This window comes from Somniosus microcephalus, chromosome 23, assembly GCF_052327205.1.
Source record: "Somniosus microcephalus isolate GS21.2 chromosome 23, FLI_Smic_1.0, whole genome shotgun sequence".
In the NCBI taxonomy this organism is placed as follows: domain Eukaryota; kingdom Metazoa; phylum Chordata; class Chondrichthyes; order Squaliformes; family Somniosidae; genus Somniosus; species Somniosus microcephalus.
In genome coordinates this window covers 20,670,910-20,694,117 of record NC_141009.1, presented here as the reverse complement: position 1 = coordinate 20,694,117, position 23,208 = coordinate 20,670,910, and the positions used below count along the sequence as shown (strand labels likewise).

The 23,208-nt window shown below is 41.3% G+C and overlaps 1 protein-coding gene across 9 annotated transcripts in view; it reads right to left on the bottom strand.

The window, feature by feature from the left end:
- Positions 1-23,208, bottom strand: part of LOC147101722 (disabled homolog 2-interacting protein-like) — an 824,147-nt gene that overhangs the window by 5,385 nt on the left and 795,554 nt on the right. For 8 of the 9 annotated variants that reach the window (XM_085965569.1, XM_085965573.1, XM_085965571.1 and 5 more), the window contains 3 exons: positions 9,352-9,507; positions 5,815-6,017; positions 2,530-2,617 (listed from right to left, as the gene is read on the bottom strand). In XM_085965569.1, the coding sequence (XP_085821695.1) occupies positions 2,530-2,617; positions 5,815-6,017; positions 9,352-9,507 (447 nt within the window). The remainder of the gene's footprint in view (positions 1-2,529; positions 2,618-5,814; positions 6,018-9,351; positions 9,508-23,208) is intronic. The other variant, XM_085965570.1, reaches the window with a different exon arrangement.

Below are 23,208 nucleotides of genomic sequence, written 5' to 3'. Positions count from 1 at the left end.
GCCCCACTCGAAGGCTGGAGGGCCAGCCTCAGCCCAGCGCCGCTAGGGTGCGCGCGCAGCAGGGGCTGTGACCCGCTGTCTCTCTCTGGCTGGCCGGGGGGCGGGGCTTGCTGAGCGTCCAGCGTTACCCTGGCAACCGGGCCCGCCGGACGTCTCGCGCAGCCGCAATCGGCGGTCTTCACCTCGGGGGGGGGGGGCTCGCGACCCTCGGGCGGGGGGGTGGGGGGCCGCGCGCGCAGCAGGAGCAGCTGAGACGCGGCGTCTCTCTCTCTGGCTTGGTCAGCGTCACGGTTACCCTGGCAACCGGGCGCTCCTGCTGCGCGCGCAATCGCCGGTCTTCACCTCGGGGGGGGGGGGGGGGCGACCCCCGCCCTCCCTCCCCCTGCCCTCCCTTCCCCCCCTCCCTCCCCCCCGCCCTCCCTTCCCCTCCCTCCCTCCCCCTCCCTTCCTCCGTCCCCCCTCCCCTCCCCCTCTTCCCCCTCCTTCCCCTCCCCCCCTCCCCCCTCCCCCCCCTTCCCCTCCCCCCCTCCCCTCTTCCCCCTCCCCTCCCCCCAGTCGCTCTCTCTCTTCCCCCCAGTCGCGCTCTCTTCACCCCAGTCGCTCTCTCTCTCTCTTCCAACAACAACATTCCCTCGAAAAAGCCTCGGCACCGCCGGGCACTTCAGCTAGTAGAGTATAACTTAAGATGAGTGCAAGTATAGTGAGCAGAATCCATGAATAATTTACATTTTGGGGTAATTTCTTTCAATTAACTGAGGAAGTACTTGTATCTTAGGGAGTTTACATCATATAATTGAACATGTGCAGGAATTTTTGTGTCAGGATGGGTTGGAGACAAAATTCAATGCAATTACAGTGTCAGCCTGTATCAGTTCAATAATTACAGCAGAATCATAGGCAACAGTTCTGGAACAAGAGAACTATTACAGAGCTGATAAAAGCTCTGCACTAAATCTGACTAGCATGAATCAGATTGTGTGGAAAAAATGTAAGTAATAAACTGTGGAAACTGACGTAGAAAGAAAGACTTGCATTTATATAGCGCCTTTCACAACCTCAGGGCTTTACAGCCAATGAAGTACTTTTGAAGTGTAGTCACTGTTGTAATGTAGGAAACAAACATCTGAGGGGTTGCAGCTAGTAAGTTGGTTTATATGTGAGCTTGCAGGTCACAGACAACACATGGTCTGATTTATGGAGTGTATCCAGTGCCTTTGTAAATAGTGTGATTTTACTAAAACACATTTCAGGCTCAGGAAATATTATAGGTGGTTTTGATTCCAAATACTTCTACCTGCAGCTCAGATTTCTACTAAATGAGTTTCTCGAGAGGTTGACTTTATGAGGCATGTACTACAGCCCACAGGCTAAAGTGAGACTAGCTAAGGATTTCAGCTTTTCCTTTGCTTCAGACTGTGCCAGGATACTGTGCTGAAGCAGACGTTATCACAGCAGCACATAAGAATGGGTGGCCCATTACAGTCAGTTTAAATCATGAACAAATTGAAACTGGCAAAAGAAAAACATATCTGCTAGCAGCAATAATTTGTTTACTAATGTTTATGGACAGAATAAAATTAAAAGGATAATGTTCAAATTGTGTTCTATTACATAGCTTGGGGTAAGCAGTGGAGCGGAGGGCAGAGCTGAAAAGCTGAGACATTGTGGGCAACTTTTTGAGTTAAAATTGTCCCTATTATGAGTAGCCTGACTCAGAAAAACAATTACTGAAATAAATTTCTTGTGTAACTACACATTCACCGAGTGCTGCTGATACGTGTAATGGTGCTAATCATTTTAACAGTGACATAGTTTCAAAAATTAACTATACAATAATCAATTACTGTATCATCAAATTCAAGTGATTCAGTGGTAGTGCTTTTGTCTCAGTCAGAAGGCTGTGGGTTCAAGTCCCACTGCAGGACTTGAGCACATAATCTAGGGTGACAATTCAGTCCAGTGCACTGCTGAGAGAATGCTGCATTGACAGAGGTGCCGTCTTTTGGATGAGACGTTAAAGCAAGGCCCTACTTGCCTCTTCAGAGGGATGTAAAAGGTCCTATGCATTGTTCGAAGACAGGGCAATTTCCCCAGTGTCCTTAATAATAATCTCTTGGTTAACAGTATCAATAAAACAGATTGTCTGGTCATTTATCTCATTTGTTGTTTGTGGATCCTTGCTGTGCACAAACTGGCTGCCATGTTTGCCTATATAACAAGTGACTACATTTCAAAAGCAATCCATTTACTTTGGAACACCCTCAGGAAATGAAAGGTGCTATACGAATGCAAGTTCTTTCCTCGCATTTTCGTCACTTCTGGATACAGCTCAAAATTTATTCAATAATTTCTGAATTCCGGGGAAGGGTCACACCAGAAATGTTAACCTGCCTCTCTCATTTAGGTGCTGATCGACTTGCAGTGAAATTTTAGCATCTTCTGTTTTTATTTCATGCATTAATTGTTGAGCAGCACCCCCATTTTAAGTCAGACTTTGTTGTGTAAAGGGTGAGACAGACAGCCTCTAACCTGTGCCTCAATGATCTTCTGCTTAGAGTCTACCGCTGCCTGCATCTCTGCGTGATCTTTCTTCAGCTCATCTTCAACAGCCATTAATCTATAAGGAGAAAACATGAGTAACACAGCATGTTCAGTAGTACTGATCAAACAGACTTGAAAGCTCAGTCAATCCTGTAGCGATCAGAGATCAAACACTACAGTGCTGATTAGCCGTATTCTATTACATTGAGTAAATCAGGTACCAAAACCGCCGATCCTTCTTTAACATTCAATAATTTTGTAACCATCGTTTTGAAACAACCATTACTTTAATTGCAGGGTGAGGTTACTGAGCACAATAGCACAAAAATAAAAGTTCTACCCTCCCCTTCTGCAGGTGCCTATTCATGCTTGGATACTGCTTCACAGGTGCCACTCTCCCCTCAGTACCTCACCCACGCGGACAATAACTGCATGAACAGCAGCCCAAATCCATCTCACCCAGAATTCACACATTCCCACTTCCATCGCGGGCCACTGGATAACAATCAACAACAAGAACCCAGGATGATTTTCCCCTCCCATCCGAGAGACCAATTATAGCCGTCGTTCTGCCGTCCTGGCTGAGAACAGCTAAACCTGGGTCTTTGTTAATTTGCTGCTGAAGAGTGACTTAACCACAAGGACAATAATATGTATTTTAAAAATCAACTATAAAGTGAAATTAATGACTATATTTTAGTAACTGCTTGGATACAGTATAATATGTGAATTTTTCAATTTTGATGAAAGTTCATGCTTAAAACAGTAACTAGGTAAATCCCCAGGCCCGAATGAAATGTATCCCAGGCTGTTGAGCGAAGCAAAAGAGGAAATAGCAGAGGCCCTGACCATCACTTTTCAATCCCCTCTGGCTTCAGGTGTGGTGCCGGAGGACTGCTAATGTGGTACCCTTGGTTAAAATGGGAGAAAAGGATAGACCGATTAATTACAGGCCAGTCAGCCTAACCACGGTGGTGGGAAAATTATTGGAAAGAATTCTGAAGGACAGGATAAATCTTCATTTAGAAAGACACGGATTAATCAAGGATAGGCAGCATGGATTTGTTAAGGGAAGGTCGTGTCTGACAAACTTGATTGAATTTTTTGAGGAGGTAACAAGGAGGGTAGATGAGGATAGCGCGTTTGATGTAGTGTATATGGACTTTAGCAAGGCTTTTGATAAGATTCCACATGGCAGACTGGTCACTAAGTTAAAAGCCCATGGGATCCAGGGAAAAGTGTCAAGTTGGATTCAAAACTGGCTCGGAGGCAGGAAGTAGAGGGTAATGGGTGTTTTTGTGACTGGAAGGATGTTTCCAGTGGGGTTCCGCAGGGCTCAGCACTAGGTCCCTTGCTTTTTGCGGTATATATCAATGATCTAGATTTGAATATAGGGGATATGATTAAGAAGTTTGCAGATGATACTAAAATCGGCTGTGTTTTTGATGCTGAAGAAGGAAGCTGTAGACTGCAGGAAGATATCAATAAATTGGTCAGGTGGGCAGAACAGTGGCAAATGGAATTCAATCCAGAGAAGTGAGGGGTAATGCATTTGGGGAGGGCTAATAAGGAAAGGGAATACACATTAAATGGTAGGACACTTGAGTAGTGTAGAGGAACAAAGGGACCTTGGAGTGCATGTCCAAAGATCCCTGAAGGTAGCAGGCCAAGTAGGTAAGGTGGTGAAGAAGGCATACGGAATGCTTGCCTTTATTAGCCGTGGCATAGAATACAAGAGCAGGGGGGTTATGCTTCAACTGTATAAAACACTAGTTAGGCCTCAGCTAGAGTACTGCGTGCAGTTCTGGTCACCACATTACAGGAAAGATGTGATTGCACTAGAGAGGGTGCAGAGGAGATTTACAAGGATGTTGCCGGGAGTAGAGAATCTTCGCTATGAGGAAAGACTGGATAGGCTGGGTCTGTTTTCCTTAGAACACAGGAGGCTGAGGGGAGACCTTATTGAGGTGTGTAAAATTATGAGGGGCGTAGATAAAGTGGATAGATAGGACCTATTTCCCTTAGCAGAGGGGTCAAAAACCAGGGGGCACAGGTTTAAAGTAATTGGTGGAAGGTTTAGAGGGGATTTGAGGGGAAATTTCTTCACCCAGAGGGTTGTGGGGGTCTGGAACTCACTGCCTGAAAGGGTGGTAGAGGCAGAAACCCTAACCACATTTAAAAAGTACTTGGATGTGCACTTGGGATGCTGTAACCTGCAGGGCTACGGACCAAGAGCTGGGAAGAGGGATTAGGCTGGATAGCTCTTTGTTGGCCGGCACGGATACGATGGGCTGAAATGGCCTCCTTCCATGCTGTAACTTTCTATGATTCTTGAAGTGGAGCAATTGAGGGATGCCAGGCAGGTAAGGCTGTACCTGAGGGAGACTTCACTCACCTAATGGTACCGTCTGAGCCACATTTACCAGCAGAGGTGCAACCATCTAGTTATAACCATGCAGAGAGATGCAGCCACCTGGTTATAATCATGCAGAAATGGCTGCACGTGCTCCAGGAAAACAGCCAGCCAGATGCAGAGCTTTGCCATCTGTTGCAAGGAAACCGGCAGCTAACATCCACAAGAGGGCTGGCACTGCGAGTGGCAGCACCTTCTCCACCTCTTTCCAAGCAAACTGTAGGGCAGTCCTATGGGGAAAGCTTCCTGGAGCGGCAAGTGGGGCCACCCTCTTTGCTATCACCTCATTCTGCGCCACCTCCACTTCACCAGCCATCAAACGTGGGGATGAAATGCTGTGCCGCTCCATCACTTGGCCATAGAATCAGGATCCTACCCCTACATTTACTGTGCCAACTGGGTTTTGACAGGCATTTTTTATCCAAAACTTGTTTGCAAAAATTGAAATCTTTACATTAAATAATATTAGTGGCCCTTGTAGGAGCTATTAACATTTCTATCCGCAAATGTGGCCACTTACTAACTCTATGCCCCCAATTAACTCCTGTAACTCAATGGGCATATTTAGACTCTACCAGCACCACCCTAACTCAAGGAATGTGCTTATTGTGGTTTACAGAGTACATATCTTTAAATATTTTATGCCAACATGAAACTAGCCAGCTCTGCAATCCCTAGGAAATATTTGCCTAATTGTTCAATAAAATCCTTGAACATCAAAACGATGAAGGAGCTTGAAGAGATGTACTGGTAATTGCACTCAATGTCAACATCAACATTTAGTTCACAATTATGCACTGTCTATAAAACTGTGCTACAGTAGAAATTACCCCAGGCAAAACAGATGGTTGGCTGCATACCTGCTGATAATGCCTTTCATCTGCACATCCTTGTCATCTTGCTGCCTACGAAGTCGTTCCTCGCCCTCCTCCAGCCTGGCTTGGTACTCCAGCATCATCTTTTGAGCTTGTTCCTCTTGGTTCTTTAAATGCACTTCGTACTCCTCCAGCTTCCTATTGGACGCCCTCAGTTTATCCTGAAGTATGGCAATCTCCTGCTGATACTGATAGAAGCAATAAAGGCAAGCTTGAGAGAGAAGGTTTTGTTTAAAATCAATTTCATTAAAAATACTGATGGAAAACCTAACTCTCTTTCCATTTAAAAATAAGACCTTTAGTGGCCTGTAGATTCATGTCCACTGTGGTCCATCAGTTATACACTAACATGTCAAAAAATTCAACCACAATCCTATTAGCATTTCTAGACTACACTGCATTTAGAACAAGGGGCCACTAACGTCAACATTGTCTCCAATACATATGAAAAAAATAATCCGGTTACATTATTTTCAGTATTAAATTTTAATGAATGCTTAATGTATTTGTTCAGGCTTAGGTTGCAAATTGTGATTTAAAGGAGAATCAGGGAATTTTTTTTAATCAACAGTGTGTGCAATATAAAAGGAAATTGAGGTGAATTCTGCTGTGTGCTTGAAAGGTTGTGACTTTGTGAAAAACTTGGAAGACTAACCCCACAGTGCATAGCAACTTTCAGTTAGTGATTTTAGTGGGCAAACTTAGAGCAATTAATCTGGAATCACTTTATAAATGTTGCTTTACTGCAGTGTTAGAACCAGCTTCAAGTCCTTCTAAAGTAAATTACTTCATTCCTACTTGCTTTTGGGGATAGCTTCAGCTCACCGTATCAAACATGCTTAATGACTGTAGTATCGGCTTCTCAATGTTTGTAATGAATATAAAATGCATCATTTCCCCCCTCCAGGTAAAAGCGGGCTGTGCATCAATTATGGGCACTGTTCAGATAAGAGCTGGGTAGGTGATAAAGCATTTAGTTCAGCAGTCTGCCATTTAAGCATATGCAGCCGATGCAAGCTTTTTGAAATGACTATTAAAATAAACAAAAATAGCTTAAAGGAGAATGCAACTCTGTAGGTAGCTACCATCACAGAAAGGTACCATCCTCCACATCAGTTTACCAAAAAATAAATTTTAGTTTAGGAGAACTGTTCACTTACAAGAGTTTCCAATTCAGACACGTTACTTGGAATCAGATTTAGTGATGAGTAACACGCCAGAATTAGGTAACAATCTGACAGTAAGGGAACATCTTGCAAATGGGTTTGAGGGTGAAGGAAGAGTCACAAACCAAGGTTTTAAAGTTAAGTACAGCAAACATCGAAGGGATGAGAAATGAATTGACTACAGTAAACTGGGTTGAACTGTTAATCAGTAAACTTACAAACAGCAGGAAGTATTCAAAAGTATTTTGTAGAACACAAAACCAGTACATAACCCTAAAAGGCATAGGCTCCACTCGTTAAGAAACCAGTCACTAAATAAAGTAAGAGACAGTATTAAGCTAAAAATAAAGGCTTACACAAATGTAAGGAAAAGTGAAAATCCAGCAGACTGGGTGAGCTCTAAAAAGCATCAAAGGAATACAAAAAGTAATGACGTGCAAAAAGGGAATATGAAAAAGAGCATGCAAGAGATATGAAAGTTAACAGCAAAAGTTTTTATAAATCTATTAAGAGACAGTGGCAAAGGGGAATGTGGACCCATTAAAGACATGCAAGCGTGACTAAAATGGACAAGAAGAAAATGGCAGACTTGTTCAATGAGTATTTTGTATCTGTTTTCACAGCAGAGGAAGGGGGCAAAATAGCAGCGACACAAGGGAACCTAAAAATAAATTAAGGGGAGGAACTTGGTGGATTTAATATGTTAAGAAATGGTAATGAAGAAATTAATGGAACTTAAAACAATCAATTCTCCAGTACCTGATTGTTTCCACCCCAAGTATTGAAAGAAATCGGTAAGTAAATTGCAGATGAGTTAGTCATAATTTTACAAAGCTCTCTAGATTCAGGAATTGTGCCTTTGGATTGGAAAATTGCAAATGTCACTCTAGTATTTAAGAAGGAAGAGAGGGAGAAACCAAGTAACTGCAGACCCATCAGTTTAACATCAATTGTGTGGAAAATTACTGGAATCTATCATCAGAGACAGAGTGAATCAGCATGGATTTGTGAAGGGATAGCTCATGTCTGACTGATCTAGCTGAATATTGTGAGGTGGTCACAAGCATGTTGGATAAGGGAGAGTCTATGGATGTTGCCTATAAGGACTTCCAGAAGGCATTTGATAAGTTTCCACACAGGAGATTATTAGCAAAAATAAAAGTGCATGGAATTGGAGGTAACTTTGTGACATGGGTCGGTAATTGGTCGGGAGGTAGGAGACAGAGTAGGGATAAATGGTATCTCCTCTATTGGTGGGATGTAACAAGTGCTGTTCTTTAAGTATCTGTTTTGGGGGCTCATCTTTTCACCATATATATTAATGACTTAGGAATAGAGATTTGTATACCAAGTTTGCAGATGATACTAAGTTAGGAAGGCACATTAAATTGTGTAGATGGGAACAGGAAGTTATAAAGGGACATAAACGGACTAAGTGTGTGTGTAAAACTATACCAGATGAAGTTGAATGTGGGGAAGTGTGAGGTTATCCACTTTAGATCGTAGAAAAGCAAGTAAATGGAGTTAAGATACAGCCATGACCTAATTGAATGGCGGAGCAGACTCGAGGGGCTCAATTTCCTGTTCCTGTTCCTGTTCCTATGAATGTATTGGAATGACAACAGTCAGGATGAGTCGCTTCAGTTCATCTGTTCCAGGGGTCTCCCCTGTAGCTCTCAGAGATCCATCCAAAGATGCCTCGTTTTTGTTGGGATCAGCCTTTGTGAGACCAGAAAAGGGAGACTCCTGCTCATTGGAGCAGATGTGCTGAAGGGAATCCCCTTCCTGATATCACCTCAGTCCATCCTTTCAGGTCGGCTAAAATTAAGGGGAAACCCATGACAAAATTATTTTCTGTTTTCTAACTGATGCCAAAGATCAATATTGCTGAGTAGCAATCTGTGATGGTACTTATGTAAACTTAACTTCCCCTTTACGCTAGCAAAAACAACAGCCTTTCTTTATTACATATTAATGAAAATATGCAATTTCATGTTACAATCTAATTCTCCATTCAACATACCTTGCAAAATAGATGAGGAGGACCATATATAGAGTCATTAAACAGATTAGAATTTTAAACAGCCAATTTGAAATGAATAACTGTGCTTTGTGTTTTGCTCCACATTTTTAATTTTTATTCGTTTTCTATAACATGACACTGTAACATTGTACCACTTTAAATGATTAGACTTTCCTGTTGTAAACCAGAAGAGTTTCATAAGCCAAAAAATTAAAATACCTGAAATTATCATATTTATATCTGAGTTAATATGCAACAGAAAAAGCAGTCACATTGTATAATAGAAAAACAACACCTTTAAAGGTGAATATTCTATCTGGTAATTGTCATTACCTTCTCTATCTGGCTAAGTTCCTCTTTAGGTCTGACATCATCCCTGCGCTTAGAGCCTGGGTCCACTGTTTCATCATCTATGAACTGCATGTTCATATTCATCAGCCAAGCTGCAGTGCGGTCCACTGAGGACAAGGCATTCGCAGGTGAGGGGGCCTAAAAAAGCGTGATAAAGCTCAGCTTTGTGTCTGAATTTTACACAAAGAAAGATCAAGCAGAGGAAGCGAAGAGATACAGATTTCGTGACTTTGTTTTTATTGTTACAATGGGAGCCTTCTTAAGACCAACTCTTGTGTTACAGGGAAAGAAATATTGATTTAATCCAGGTATTCTATAAATCTCCCAAAGACTTTTTTCAATTATTATAATAAAACACTCTGCTGCTAGAGGTCACCAGTTCACCCAGTAAATGTACAACATTTTCACAATGAGCTAAAGGGATTTAATGGAATAGACAATGTAGCAATGTTATTTTTAAATTCTTCTCTTTTTTAAATATTCCATGCCATTCACTTTCCCTGACTAGGAGCTCGGAAGCTGCTCCTTGGCATCTTGTCGATGATTGCTGCAAGATGTGCTTTTCCCTCCCGTTCTGGGGAGAAGCTCTTGTCCTCTGAAGACTTTGTTCAGACTGAGGCCCCAATGCTTGGGGAGCTGCAACCACAAGCATTTATCCTACCAGTCACCATGCTGTCCTGCTGCACCAACTTAAAAAAAAATTAAATCACTCTGTGTATACTCAGTTGGCAATAGGACATTAAGATCCAATTTTCCTCTGTATATGAATTCAAAAATAGGGATGACGTAACTGGTTAAAAAAAACCTTATTTTTCCTTTGTGGGCAATGGGCACAAAATAAATATGCAAAGAATAATAAATGTTAATGAAGAGAGAAGTGCAGAGGCAAATCACCAGGGAACATTTTCCATGTTGCACACGAGAGCAATGGACGCATGCAGGACATGAAAGCTGATTTCCTTCTTAATCTGAGCACTATTGGAATGAAGGGAATGGGTTTTTATGCTGATCAAGATGGGGTTGTAAGGCTGGGAAATAGGTTATTTTTCCACTTTGCATCCAGTGTCAGCGGGTCATGGAAAGCACAGCCCGCTGCAGAGTAAAGCCTCCTCTACTTTGTCTCAACAATGTGCCTCAAAAAAAACCAACTTTGTAACAACACCCCATGCTGCACCAGTAACACATTTCCATTTCCCACACAGTCACCTTTATAGCCTTTCTAAAATGAGACAACCAATTTAGTGCATAATGACAGTTTTGAGTTGTGCATTCACATCCATGACTAAGAACTGCAGTGCAACTGTACAAATTCGTTTCACTTTGGTTCAATACAGTCAGCAGACAGAGGTAACAGTGATTCCACTGGATTGCGTTGGATTCAAACCTGGTCCCAGAGATGAAACTTCAGCATTTCTGCCAACTGTGACAATCGATGCCAAATTTTCACAGTTCGGACCTGTTTCAGGTGGCTCTTGCCTGTCGAGGGAGTTGGAATTGGCCTAAAGCTGGACTCTGGCTTCTTGTTACAGCCTGTACTAATAGGGAAGAGGTGAGCAAAAATACCACCTTGAACCCAAACACAATTTTAAATTCATTGTAGGAAGTATCAGAAAAATCAAGGGGGAGAAATTCGGTATCGCCCCGTTTGGGGCACTAAATTTTGAAAGCTGAAAAAATTAGCGCCAGGTGCCAATGATTCTCAGTTTTCTCTAAACTGGGTGTTAGTGCTCCAGGAATGAAGTGGAGCCCTAAATCCAGTGCTACCACTTCTCTTCTGGAGCGCTAAACCACGCAGGAGGGGAGGTAGAGGCGCAGCGCTGCACAATGTCTCGTGCAGTGCTGCCGGGATCCGAGGCTCCTTCCCTCCCTTAAAGGAAAGGGCCATCGCTGCAGGCTCTGCATTTCAACAATGTCCCTCATCACCGACGGCAACCGGGATCTGTGACGATCAGCCCCAAGCACTCAGAGGAGTGCAGGGCTGATCAATCGCCGCAGTTCAAAATTTTCAAACGGCAGCCTAAGGGATGGAAACACATTTTTTCTCCAGACCAGCGGCCTTAGCTTTAATTAGCGCTCCCGGAGTCCCCAGCCTCCCGAACAACGTCTCCTGCAGCTGTCGGTATTGTCGCCCAGCGATGCTGCAGGGGCCGGAACCGAATTTCGGGTCTGGGGCGCTGCACAGTCGGATGACGCCACGATCTTCGGGCGCAGGAGATCGTGGCGCTAGGGGTTACCGCCGCCGCAAACCTCCAGGTGAATTTCACGGGCGGCGGTACTATCTCTGTGTTCGGGCGGTAAGTCGTTATTGACCCCCGGAGGCGCTAAGGTACCGAATTTCTCTCCCAAGTCTTTAGCAACTCCACTAAGCTAAAAGGGTAAGGAATGTGAAAGGCTGAAAACTTGCTTTGAAGCTATGATCACCTGATTTAAACAGCAACTTGGCTGACGTAACCATACTACGGCTTAAACTACAAATATGGTCTAACGTAAAAGAAAATTAGCTGAAGTTTGATATTGTGGAATGGGTCTCAACTATACTACAGTACTTTACATTGCAGTGAATGGATATGGTTATGTACATGAATTAAGAAATAATTGATCTTGAACAAGACTGGATGTGTAAGTGGGCTCCATTGTTTTAATAAAATAATTAGTACTAAAATTTACTACTTGGGTACTTGTCCCTGCAGTACTGTAATTGAATTTACATTTTTTTTTTAAATATTACATTTTCAATGCCGGCAAAGATAACCAGAAAACCACATTAACATCTTCAGTAGAACTAGGATACATACTTGACCCAAAAATTATGTTCCAAGTACTATTCCCAACCATGCACATTAAATATCATGACATAAGTGGGCAGCTATTTATGGCACTGTGTTGTAGCCATTCATCCTTAAATTCCACAAAACAAGTCACCAATGTCTGCAGGGCTGTCAAGCACACCATCACTTTTGTTAGCATTTCTGTACCCCCTACAAGCTATCTACAGAAAATCACTACTTGAGGCCGTGGAGATGTTTATCTTTGTTCCACCTGTCCTCTCAGTTAAGAGTCTGGGATGAGTGAACCAGGAGATTCCGAAGGGAAGGAAATGAGGATAAAATACATTTTTTTTTTTTTTTAAATCGCAGCATAAAACCATTAAATATCTTGGCCAATTTCTTACTGTTTGATGCAATGCAAGTTCTGTACAAAAAGGTGCTGCGATTTGCCAAGTCAGTGATGCACAATGTCTCTGACTTCAGGGTCGAGTGTACTCTTCTTCATGATAGTCCATTTAAACAATGTGTCCGTAATATTGTATTAATAAACTCACTTTGCATCGTTATAGAACAAAGTTCATTATATTCCTTTTAAGGGGAGTTGCTCTTTTAAAGTGACAATTTTGACGTAAAACTTGAAAATATATACAGAATGGGAGATTCTCATTGTTTAAATACTGTATTAATAATCTCACTTTGCATTGTTATTCAACAAAAATATATTTCAGTGAGAAAGATTTTAACAGAAGGGAGCACTATCCGTGGCTAACTAAGGAAGTAAAGGATGGTATCAAATTGAAAATGAAGGCATACGATGTTGCCAAGGTTAGTGGGAAGCCAAAGGATTGGGACATTTAAAAAAACCAGCAAAGGATGACTAAAAAAATAAAGAGATGATGAATTATGAGAGTAAACTGGCAAGAAATATTAAAACAGAAAGTAAGAGCTTCTACAGGTATATAAAAAGGAAGAGAATAGCTAAAGTAAACGTTGGTCCCTTAGAGGATGAGAATGGGGAATTAATAATAGGGAACGGGGAAATGGCAGAGACTCTAAACAAATATTTTGTATCTGTCTTCATGGTAGAAGACACTAACAACATCTCAATAATGGATAATCAAGGGGCCACAGGGAGGGGGGAACTAAAAACAATCACTATCACGAAGGAAAAGGTACTTGGTAAAATAATGGGACTTAAAGACGACAAGTCCCCTGAACCAGATGGCCTGCATCCCAGGGTCTTAAAAGAAGTGGCTGCAGAGATAGTGGATGCATTGGTTGCAATATACCAAAATTCCCTAGACTCTGGAGAGGTCCCAGCGTATTGGAAAACTGCAAATGTAACACCCCTATTTTTTGAAGGGAGACGGAAAGTATAAACCAGTTAGCCTAACATCTGTCGTTGGGAAAATGCTGGAGTCCTTCATTAAGGAAGCAGTAGCAGGGCATTTGGAAAGTCATAATGCAGTTAAGCAGAGTCAGCATGGTTTTAGGAAAGGGAAATAGGGAAATCATGTTTAACAAATTTGCTGGAGTTCTTTGAGGATGTAACGAGCAGGGTGGATAAGGGTGAGCCAGTGGATGTGGTGTATTTGGATTTCCAGAAGGCATTTGATAAGGTGCCACATAAAAGGTTACTGCATAAGATAAGAGCTCACGGAGTTGGGGGTAATATATTAGCATGGATAGAGAATTGGCTAACAGAGAGTTGGGATAAATGGGTAATTTTCCGGTTGGCAAACGGTAACTAGTGGGGTGCCACAGGGATTGGTGCTGGGGCCTCAACTATTTACAATCTACATTAATGACTTGGATGAAGGGATCGAGTGTAATGTAGCCAAGTTTGCGGATGATACAAAGATGGGTGGGAAAGCAAGTTGTGCAGAGGACTCCAAGAATCTGCAAAGGGATATAGATAGGCTAGATGAGTGGGCAAACATTTGGCAGATGGAGTATAATGTGGGAAAGTGCGAGTTTATCCACTTTGGCAGGAAAAATAAAAAAGCAAATTATTATTTAAATGGAGAGAGATTACAAAATGCGACAGTTCAGAGGGACCTGGGGTTCCTTGTGCATGAAACATAAAGTTAGCATGCAGGTACAGTAAGTAATCAAAAAGACAAATGGAATGTTGGCCTTTATTGCAAGGGGTTGGTGTATAAAAGCAGGGAAGTCCTGCTACAACTGTACAGGGTATTGGTGAGACCACACCTTGAGTACTGCATACAGTTTTGGTCTCCTTATTTAAGGAAGGATATACTTGCATTGGAGGCAGTTCAGAGGCAATTCACTCGGTTGATTCCTGAGATGAGGGGGTTGACTTATAAAGAAACGTTGAGCAGGTTGGACCTATACTCATTGAAATTTAGAAGAATGAGAGGTGATTTTATTGAAACATAAGATACTGAGGGGGCTCGACAAGGTAGATGCAGAGAGGATGTTTCCCCTCATGGGGAAATCTAGAACTCGGGGGCATAGTTTCAGAATAAAGGGTCGCCCTTTTAGAACTGAGATGAGGAGGAATTTCTTCTCTCAGAGGGTCGTAAATCTGTGGAATTTTCTGCCCCAGAGAGCCGTGGAGGCTGGGTCATTAAATGCATTTAAGGTGGAGATAAACAGATTTTTGCAAGATAAGCGAGTGAAGGGATATGGGGAGCAGGCAGGGAAGTGGCTTTGAGCCCAAGATCAGCCATTATCTTATTGAATGGCGGAGCAGGCTCGAGGGGCCAAGTGGCCTATTCCTGCTCCTATTTCTTATGTTCTTATGCTATTCCTTTTAAGGGGAGTTGCTCTTTTAATGTGACAATTTTGACGTAAAACTTGAAAATATATACAGAATGGGAGATTCTTATTGTTTAAATAACTGTGCCTTAATATCATGAGTGAGTCAACTCCCCTGAACAAAGAGTAATATAGTACAAGCCTGTTGAAGTATCCAAGTGAGGTAGATTCGATAAAATACAACACTGCATCAACAGATACTTTTTTATATAAGCAAAAACAAATACAGATTGAATTTTTTTAATATTTAGGGTGAAAAGCATGGAGTTCAGTTTATTATCAAGGATACTGGTGTGCATTAAGCAAAAAAATTATTGGACTTACTTAATTGCAGCTCCTCTTGGAAAACACTGAATAAATAAACTCTTATCTTAGTGAAGAGTCTAGAGTTCAGGACACATGAATATTCATTCATTTCAATAACCGATACAATATTTGATGACTAAACTTGTTAACAGTTTAAAGCTAGTTTTTAAATTTAAAGATGAACATTTCTTTCACTGCAGTATAAGAGACTACACTAAAATTAAGATACTAAACTCTGTAGATACTCTTGTTCAGGGAGAAGATTGTAACTCTGCAGTACTTATATCAATAACTGGCAATTTACATGCATATAAAATTTGATGGAATAATTTGGGATAATTTACAAAATATGAAACAATCTTTACTATGCACTGCAGTTTTAAGCAGAATTATGTTTCAATAAACAGTCATTGCTAAACATACCAATAGAGAATAGTCACTGTCACACAAAATCTTAATCAATTCATTAAAAATTATTTAAAACACTAAGGTATTTCATTTATATTCTTTAGATTAAAGAACTCTCCACGTTTCAATGTTGTAAAGGTCCATGAATTGCATGCCAATCTGTGTTTTGATCATCTTGTGATCGAAATATTGAATGAGTGATTTTTGGTTGCAAAATGGTACCATTCAATGTCATCCACTACACAAGCCACAATCAATAGCTGAGGAATGAATGGAACATGATTGATAAGATGCTGTTCAATGACCTATTGGTGACAGGATTGATGAATAGTTTAATCAACTACTTTCCGTGGTGACAGATTGTATGTAAATATGAAGCATTTTCCCTTCATCGGTATGTTAGTAGCTCATTTTACTACCTGTATTTATCACATAAGGGTCAGCAATAGGGAAAACAACTCTCTCACCAAGAAAGGTTTTCTAGAAAATAAAATGAAAACTGCAAATGCATGAAATCTGTTTTAAAAAAACCCAGAAAATGTTTGATGTACACAGGTCAGTCAGCATGTGTGAAAAGAAGACAGGGTATGATATTTCAGGTGTGTATCCTTCATCTGAAACATCATACCCTGCCTTTTTTCTTTACAGATGCTGATTGATCTGTGTACTTCCAGCATTTTTAGTAGTTTGTCAAGTTTTGTTAGTTAAAATAAACTTACAATGTGCATGATAATGCTTCAATACTCAGGAAAAATGCATGGAAGGTAAAGAAAGTCGACCCTCCTTCTGTGCTACTCATCTTGAAAGCCATATGGATTTGTTATGGTGAGGGGATTGTTGTAGAGAGAGTTTTCAGTTATTTCTCCATCTCAAGGTTCCCCCAAGTTATGTGTTCAGAGAGGTGGGGAAGTGATCCACTTTTAGGCCTACAGTCATACCAAGGCCAACAAGTTACTGTAGTGCTGCAGTTATAAAGTATGGCCATTTTCTTGAGATCATGAATAATTCCGAAATCCAATATAACAGGTTCCATTATAGTAGTACAGTCAAACCTTCTTAGTATTAATTCCTGGGATTCATCATATTAAAGCTTGCCCTTCTGTACTATATAATGGAAATCTAGTGGAATTAGGAAAACTATTTATTACACTGAGTTTTGAGTCAAAGGTTTCTAATAAAAATACTTCACTGTATTTCAATCCTTTATGTTGATTGAAACATTTACAGTAAAAACATATTCCTAGTGTAATTTTTGGCAATGCACTCTGCCGAAAGAACTGGAATTCACGTGTGCTACTTTATTATGGTGCATCCATGTTGTAAGATTATTGAGGCTGAATCTTAGTCACGTGTGTTTTCTGTCACAATATGGTTCTCAAATTAAAGCTAACTGTTAATAAGATGCAATTTATTGGGTTGCGACTGGAGCTCTAAAACTCTTGAACTTTTATTCAAAGCATACAAATGAAAGGAGTAAAGTATTTATAGGACATGGTTTTTGATAAATGCAATGACATTTTGTTTGCTGTTGTGATAACCTCCTGATTGGAACTGCTTCCATAATCCCCAACCACTTCTATAAATCTGCCCCTTCAAGTGCTGAACTACACCTAGTATCTGCAGTATAGAAATTGTGGCTTTTCACTCTATATCCAACAAATTACAAAATTACAAAATTTCAAAATAAATTTTCTGTATCTGTAAAAAATATTTATATCATTCAATGGTTTATAGCAAATGAAGTAACACGTGGGGCCCAAATAACCCAGTGAATTTCTTAATTAGACGCCACTTATCTCCTCTAGTATTACAAGACAGTTCAAGTGATGCTTCGGAGAGTATTAAAGAATTTCTGTGACAAAATTAAGAACTTTAAAAAAAAATTCACTTATAGGATCTGGGCATCTCTGGCAAGGCCAGCATTTATTGCTCATCCCTAGTTGCCCTTTGAGAAGGTGGTGGTGAGCCGCCGCTGCAGTCAGTGTGGTGAAGGTACTCCCATTGTTAGGTAGGGATTGCTGTTCGGTCGGGAGTTTCAGGATTTTGACCCAGCGACGATGAAGGTTCGGCGATATATTTCTAAGTCAGGATGGTGTGTGACTTGGAGGGGAATTTGGAGGTGGTGGTGTTCCCATGCGCCTGCTGCCCTTGTCCTTCTAGGTGGAAGAGGTCGCGGATTTGGGAGGTGCTGCTGAAGAAGCTTTGGCGAGTTGCTGCAGTGCATCTTGTAGATGGTACACACTGCAACCACACACTGGGCTTCTTCATGCTGACCAAATAATTACAATGGCCCAGAAATTCCGGTCCCTACGGGTGAGTACGCGCTGTGTACCCACCCGTAGGGACAACGGAAATGCCGGTTTCAGGCATGCACTGGAAACCGGCATTTCCGATCTGGGGCCTCTGCAGGCAGATAGTTCTGCTTTTTGGAGACCCTCTGCCCACAGAAAACCCTTACAATTCTTACACCTGCTAAAAGCATAAGGCCTGCTTTTACCAGGATAAGAGTTGAAAAAAGTAAAAAAAAAAAAAAAAAATTTCTTCAGATTTATCATTTAAAAATACTTTAAAAAATAAGTTTATTTTTAGCCCCGTAAAAAACTTTATTGTTTAAAATATTTTTAATTGTAATTTCAAGTCATTTTAAAAATGTGAGTTTAAAAAAAAAAATATTTAAAGTTTTACTATGTTTTTGGGGTGATCTCCATTCATATATTTGACAGGTCTTCCTGTCAAGTGTATGAAGGGAGATTCCCTTCTTTGATTGGTTCCCCATGGCCCATGTGATCCCAGGGACGCTGCAAACTGCCTGCGCCTCTGGGATACGTGGGTCCTACGCACTTGGAGTTTGGAGAGGCCCAGGAACGGAAGTGTGTGTGTCCCGGAAGCCCTCGGGTAAGGGTGTAGATTTTACCAGAGACCTGCGATCGGAAAATACGGGCCAATGTAGTGTAATGGGCTCAATCCTTCTGCACATCCACAATTCTGGGGTATTTGGATATATCCCTCATTATAGGAGTTAGGTGGGAATAACAAGTTGGATCCTTAATCAGTTAATAGGAAAGCAAAGGCATGATTCCTTTCATCATCAATCACAAGATAGTTCTGTTAATTTTAAACACATAGGGCTAGATTTTCAGTTGCTTGCGCCAGCAGTTAGCGCCTTAAGAGCAGTGATTTTCGGGCGCTATGGGTGTAGCGCCCGGGCGCAGCGCAGTTTGCGCCCCGCCCCAAATTAAGTTGCCCGTTAGCGCCGGCGCAAAGTTTAGCGCCCGCCCGGATGCGCGCGCAGAAAATGACGTCACATCCTCATGCAACGCCCTTTGGCCGCCCCGAATCCAAACTTCAGTCGGACCGCCCCATTGTGCGGCTGGCGTCCAGAGCGTTTGTAAAATGGAACGCAACACACCCCTGGGGAGCGCAAATTAAAGGGCACTGCTCCTGCACTATAACAGGCAGTCTGCATGTGTTGTGTGGAGGGATCCAGTGTGCTGTTGTGAACGGTGTATTCACCACCACCACCACCACCACCACCTCGTTTCCCCCAGACTCTGCCTTTGAAAAAAGCACATACACCCCCTTCCCCTTTAAGAGCTTACTGACACCAGAGTGTCTGCCGTGCGCTGCGCCCCGCCTGGGCGCTATCCCTCTGGACCGCCGGCTTAGCGCCTAAAGATAGGAGTGGAACGCCTCTTTTAGCGCTCCACCAACCTCTTAGGGCGAAGCCACTGAATTTCCGGCAATGGGGCGCTACTTTGGGGCGGGCGCTAACCTCGGGCGGGCGCTAAGGTTAGCGCCCCAAAACTGTCTATACTGAAAATCTAGCCCTGAGTCTTTATATTCCTATTTATCAAAAATACAATATTTCAATACTTTTTGAAGAATTCAGATCTAATACTTCTTTGTGATGTCAGTAGTACCCATTTGGGATGAATCATAATGATACTGCACTTACATTGAGTGTGACACTAAAAAAAAACTATTCTCTTAAAAGCCTGAGGGTGAAATATCAGGCAGGTGCCCAACACTGCCTAATTAAATGATATAGTCTGTAGATTAAGACAGTAATTAGCTAAGCTTGGTCATTAATTTTTTCAGATAATAGTTTTAGGACATTACTTAAGGACCCACCTGTTTTTCTGCCTATCTGTATCTTATTTGCATGGAAGTAATTCCACTAATTACAATAGTTGGATGGCTTCTATTTTGGAGGATTCTATGGAAAATTATTTTCATTCTCTATGGAATTTTGTAACTTATATGCTTAAGAAATTGGATTTAGTATTCACATTCTGTTCAGACTTAAAATAACTATCACTATTTTGTAACTTTCTATCACCCCCACTCACCAATAAACTCAAACCTCAACCTCGCCAATGGCTAGATCACAAAACACCTGTCTACAGAGCATGAATCAAAAATTCTGATGTGATTCCCATTTATTGTAACTATTTAATTTTAACAGTACAATTATATTCTGTTATTTGACATACAGGCTTATAAATAAGTTACAAAAACCTTTTCAGTTATTAATATATTTTAATTTACTGTATAAAATAATTTAATAACTGCATTACATTCCAATTTATGTATTTCTATAAACAATTATATATTTTGGTTGTCATTTATTGATTAAATTATTGGTTAACATTTACATATATTTATTAAACTCAGAATTAACCTGAGTGTTGCAAATAAATAAGATCAGACTTGCATTTTCAGTTATCAATATCACATTCACAACTTTCCTACTGATCCCTGAAGGATTGCTCAAACATCTTGAGCTGGACTTACCTTTATTATATATTTCTCCTTCATTTTAAACCAATGTCTATGCAAATCTTTACTGTGTTTTTAGTCTCCCCTGCCACTTCCCAATCGAGGGGCTGGGCAGGCATTCGTTAACAGATCTCAACTGTTCCTGGACCTGCCAAGAACAAGGATTTGGTGATTCTCTGTGGATGACCCCTAACTTGCTGGCCTTCACTTTAGAAACATAGAAGATAGGAGCAGGAGTAGGCCATTCGGCCCCTCGAGCCTGCTATGCCATTCAATGTGATCATGGCTGATCATCCAAATTCAGTACCCGGTCCCTGCTTTCTCCCCATACCCCTTGATCCCTTTAGCCTTAAGAAATATATCCAACTCCTTCTTGAATATATTTAATGAATTGGCCTCCACTGCCTTCTGTGGTAGAGAATTCCACAGGTTCACCACTCTCTGGGTGAAGAAATTCCTCCTCATTTCTGTCCTAAATGGCATACCCTTTATCCTTAGACTGTGACCCCGGTTCTGGACTCCCCCGCTGTCAGGTACATCCTTCCTGCATCTAGTCTGTCCAGTTCTGTTAGAATTTTATAAGTTTCAATGAGATCCCCTCTCATTTTTCTAAACTCCAGCGAGTACAAGCCCAATCGACCCAATCTCTCCTCATACATCATTCCTGCCATCCCAGGTGTCAGCCTGGTGAATCTTCGCTGAACTCCTTCCATGGCAAGAACATCCTTCCTCAGGTAAGGTGACCAAAACTGCACACAATACTCAAGATGTGGTCTCACCAAGACCCTGTACAACTGGAGCAAGACATCCTTGTTCCTGTACTCAAACCCTCTCGCTACGAAGGCCAACATACCATTTGCCTTCTTAACCGCCTGCTGCACCTGCATGCTTACCTTCAGCGACTGGTGCACAAGGACACCCAGGTCTCGTTGCACTTCCCCTTCTCCCAATCTATTGCCATTCAGATGATAATTTGCCTTCCTGTTTTTGCCACCAAAGTGGATAACCTCGCATTTATCCACGTTATATTGCATCTGCCATGCTTCTGCCCAATCACCCAACCTGTCCAAATCATCCTGGAGTTTCTCGGCATCCTCCTCCTAGCACACACGCCCACCCAGCTTTGTGTCATCTGCAAATTTGGAGATATTACATCTAGTTCCCTTGTCTAGATCATTAATATATATTGTGAATAGCTGGGGTCCAAGGACTGATCCCTGCGGTACCCCACTAGTCACTGCCTGCCACTCGGAAAAAGACCCGTTTATTCCAACTCTTTGCTTTCTGTCTGCCAACCAGTTTTCTATCCAAGTCAATACCTTGCCCCCAATCCCATGTGCCTTAACTTTACACGCTAATCTCTTATGCGGGACCTTATCGAAAGCCTTCTGAAAGTCCAAATACACCACATCCACTGGTTCTCCCTTATCTATTTTACCAGTTACATCCTCAAAAAATTCCAGTAGATTAGTCAAGCACGATTTATCTTTTGTAAATCCATGTTGACTTTGTCCGATCCTGTCACTGTTTTCCAAGTGCTCTGCTATTACATCTTTTATAATGGACTCTAGCATTTTCCCCATTTCATTGTAGCAGAGCTTTGGGAAGTTAGCGATTGGGCCTGGGAACCTGTCTCCGATTCCAGGTGATGGGCTGGCCCCTCGGGCCTCAATCTAGCTCAGTATATATCCTTTTGGATACTTGTACTCGCTGGAGCTTATTGGGTGAAAGTTCTTAGATGGTGCTGGGTTCCCCCATACTGTGATGATTGATTGTAGTCTCAAAAATTCAATGGTAGCAGGGTTTGTGGCATCACTATTAAAATGACTGCCATTCCAAGGTGCATTTGCTTGGATATTTTGTATACATATGCACAGCTTTTTGTTTTTCTGTTTGGATCGATATTACATTCTATCTGTAAAACTTTCACCAATAAGATTTTATTTTATCACATTAAGTAAAAGCCATTAAATTAAAAGTGATATTCCTCGAATCAAAGCTTCTGCTGCCTAACTATCATTATTATACTATAATGCCGTTTGTTCAGAAAGTGCATTTTCTGATTAGGAGGCTGTAAAGTCTATGATAAACACTTGAGATTACTTTAGTGATTTTACTTTAAATTTCTTTATCACTATTAGAAGTAAGATACAAATTACAAATTTTGATTTCCTACATTATATATTGCACATAAAGTCAAATTAGTTGTAAACATAGCTTAAAAAGCTTCTGGTTTCATTCTTCCATTATTATACTTGAAATAAGTTATGTTTAAAGACTCAATGTCATTTGAATTTTTCATTTGCAATAAATGTACTTGATCACGAAGCACCATTCTGAGCCTGCGGCCATGGCCATAAAATCAGCGTGAAAGAGAAAAGAGCTGCAGGTGACATCGGAAGGACACCATCTCTATGGAAATAAGCTGACTTATTCTGGGATATTCTAAAAATTGTGTTAATACCCTAAATGGCCAGTGGGCAAATCATTACTAGCTATTTAACAAGCAAGCTTGCAGAAACTCAAATGTTCAGTCAGGTAACCTATTCTTGAACTGCATGCATGATCAGTACAGTATTAAGATACGAGTTTTCATTTTTGCCTCAAGTGGGTCTCTGTGCTGCTGCAATACAACATAATTCCCATTGAAACAAATTAAAATTTAAGGCTGTAATGCTTAGACTGATCCTAAAATAATGCAGTTTTTGTATTTTACTAACATATTTTTGCTTAATCGAATTGTAAATGGTATTGGTCATTTTCTAACTGTATTTGATTGAAAGAGCATGAACTGGCG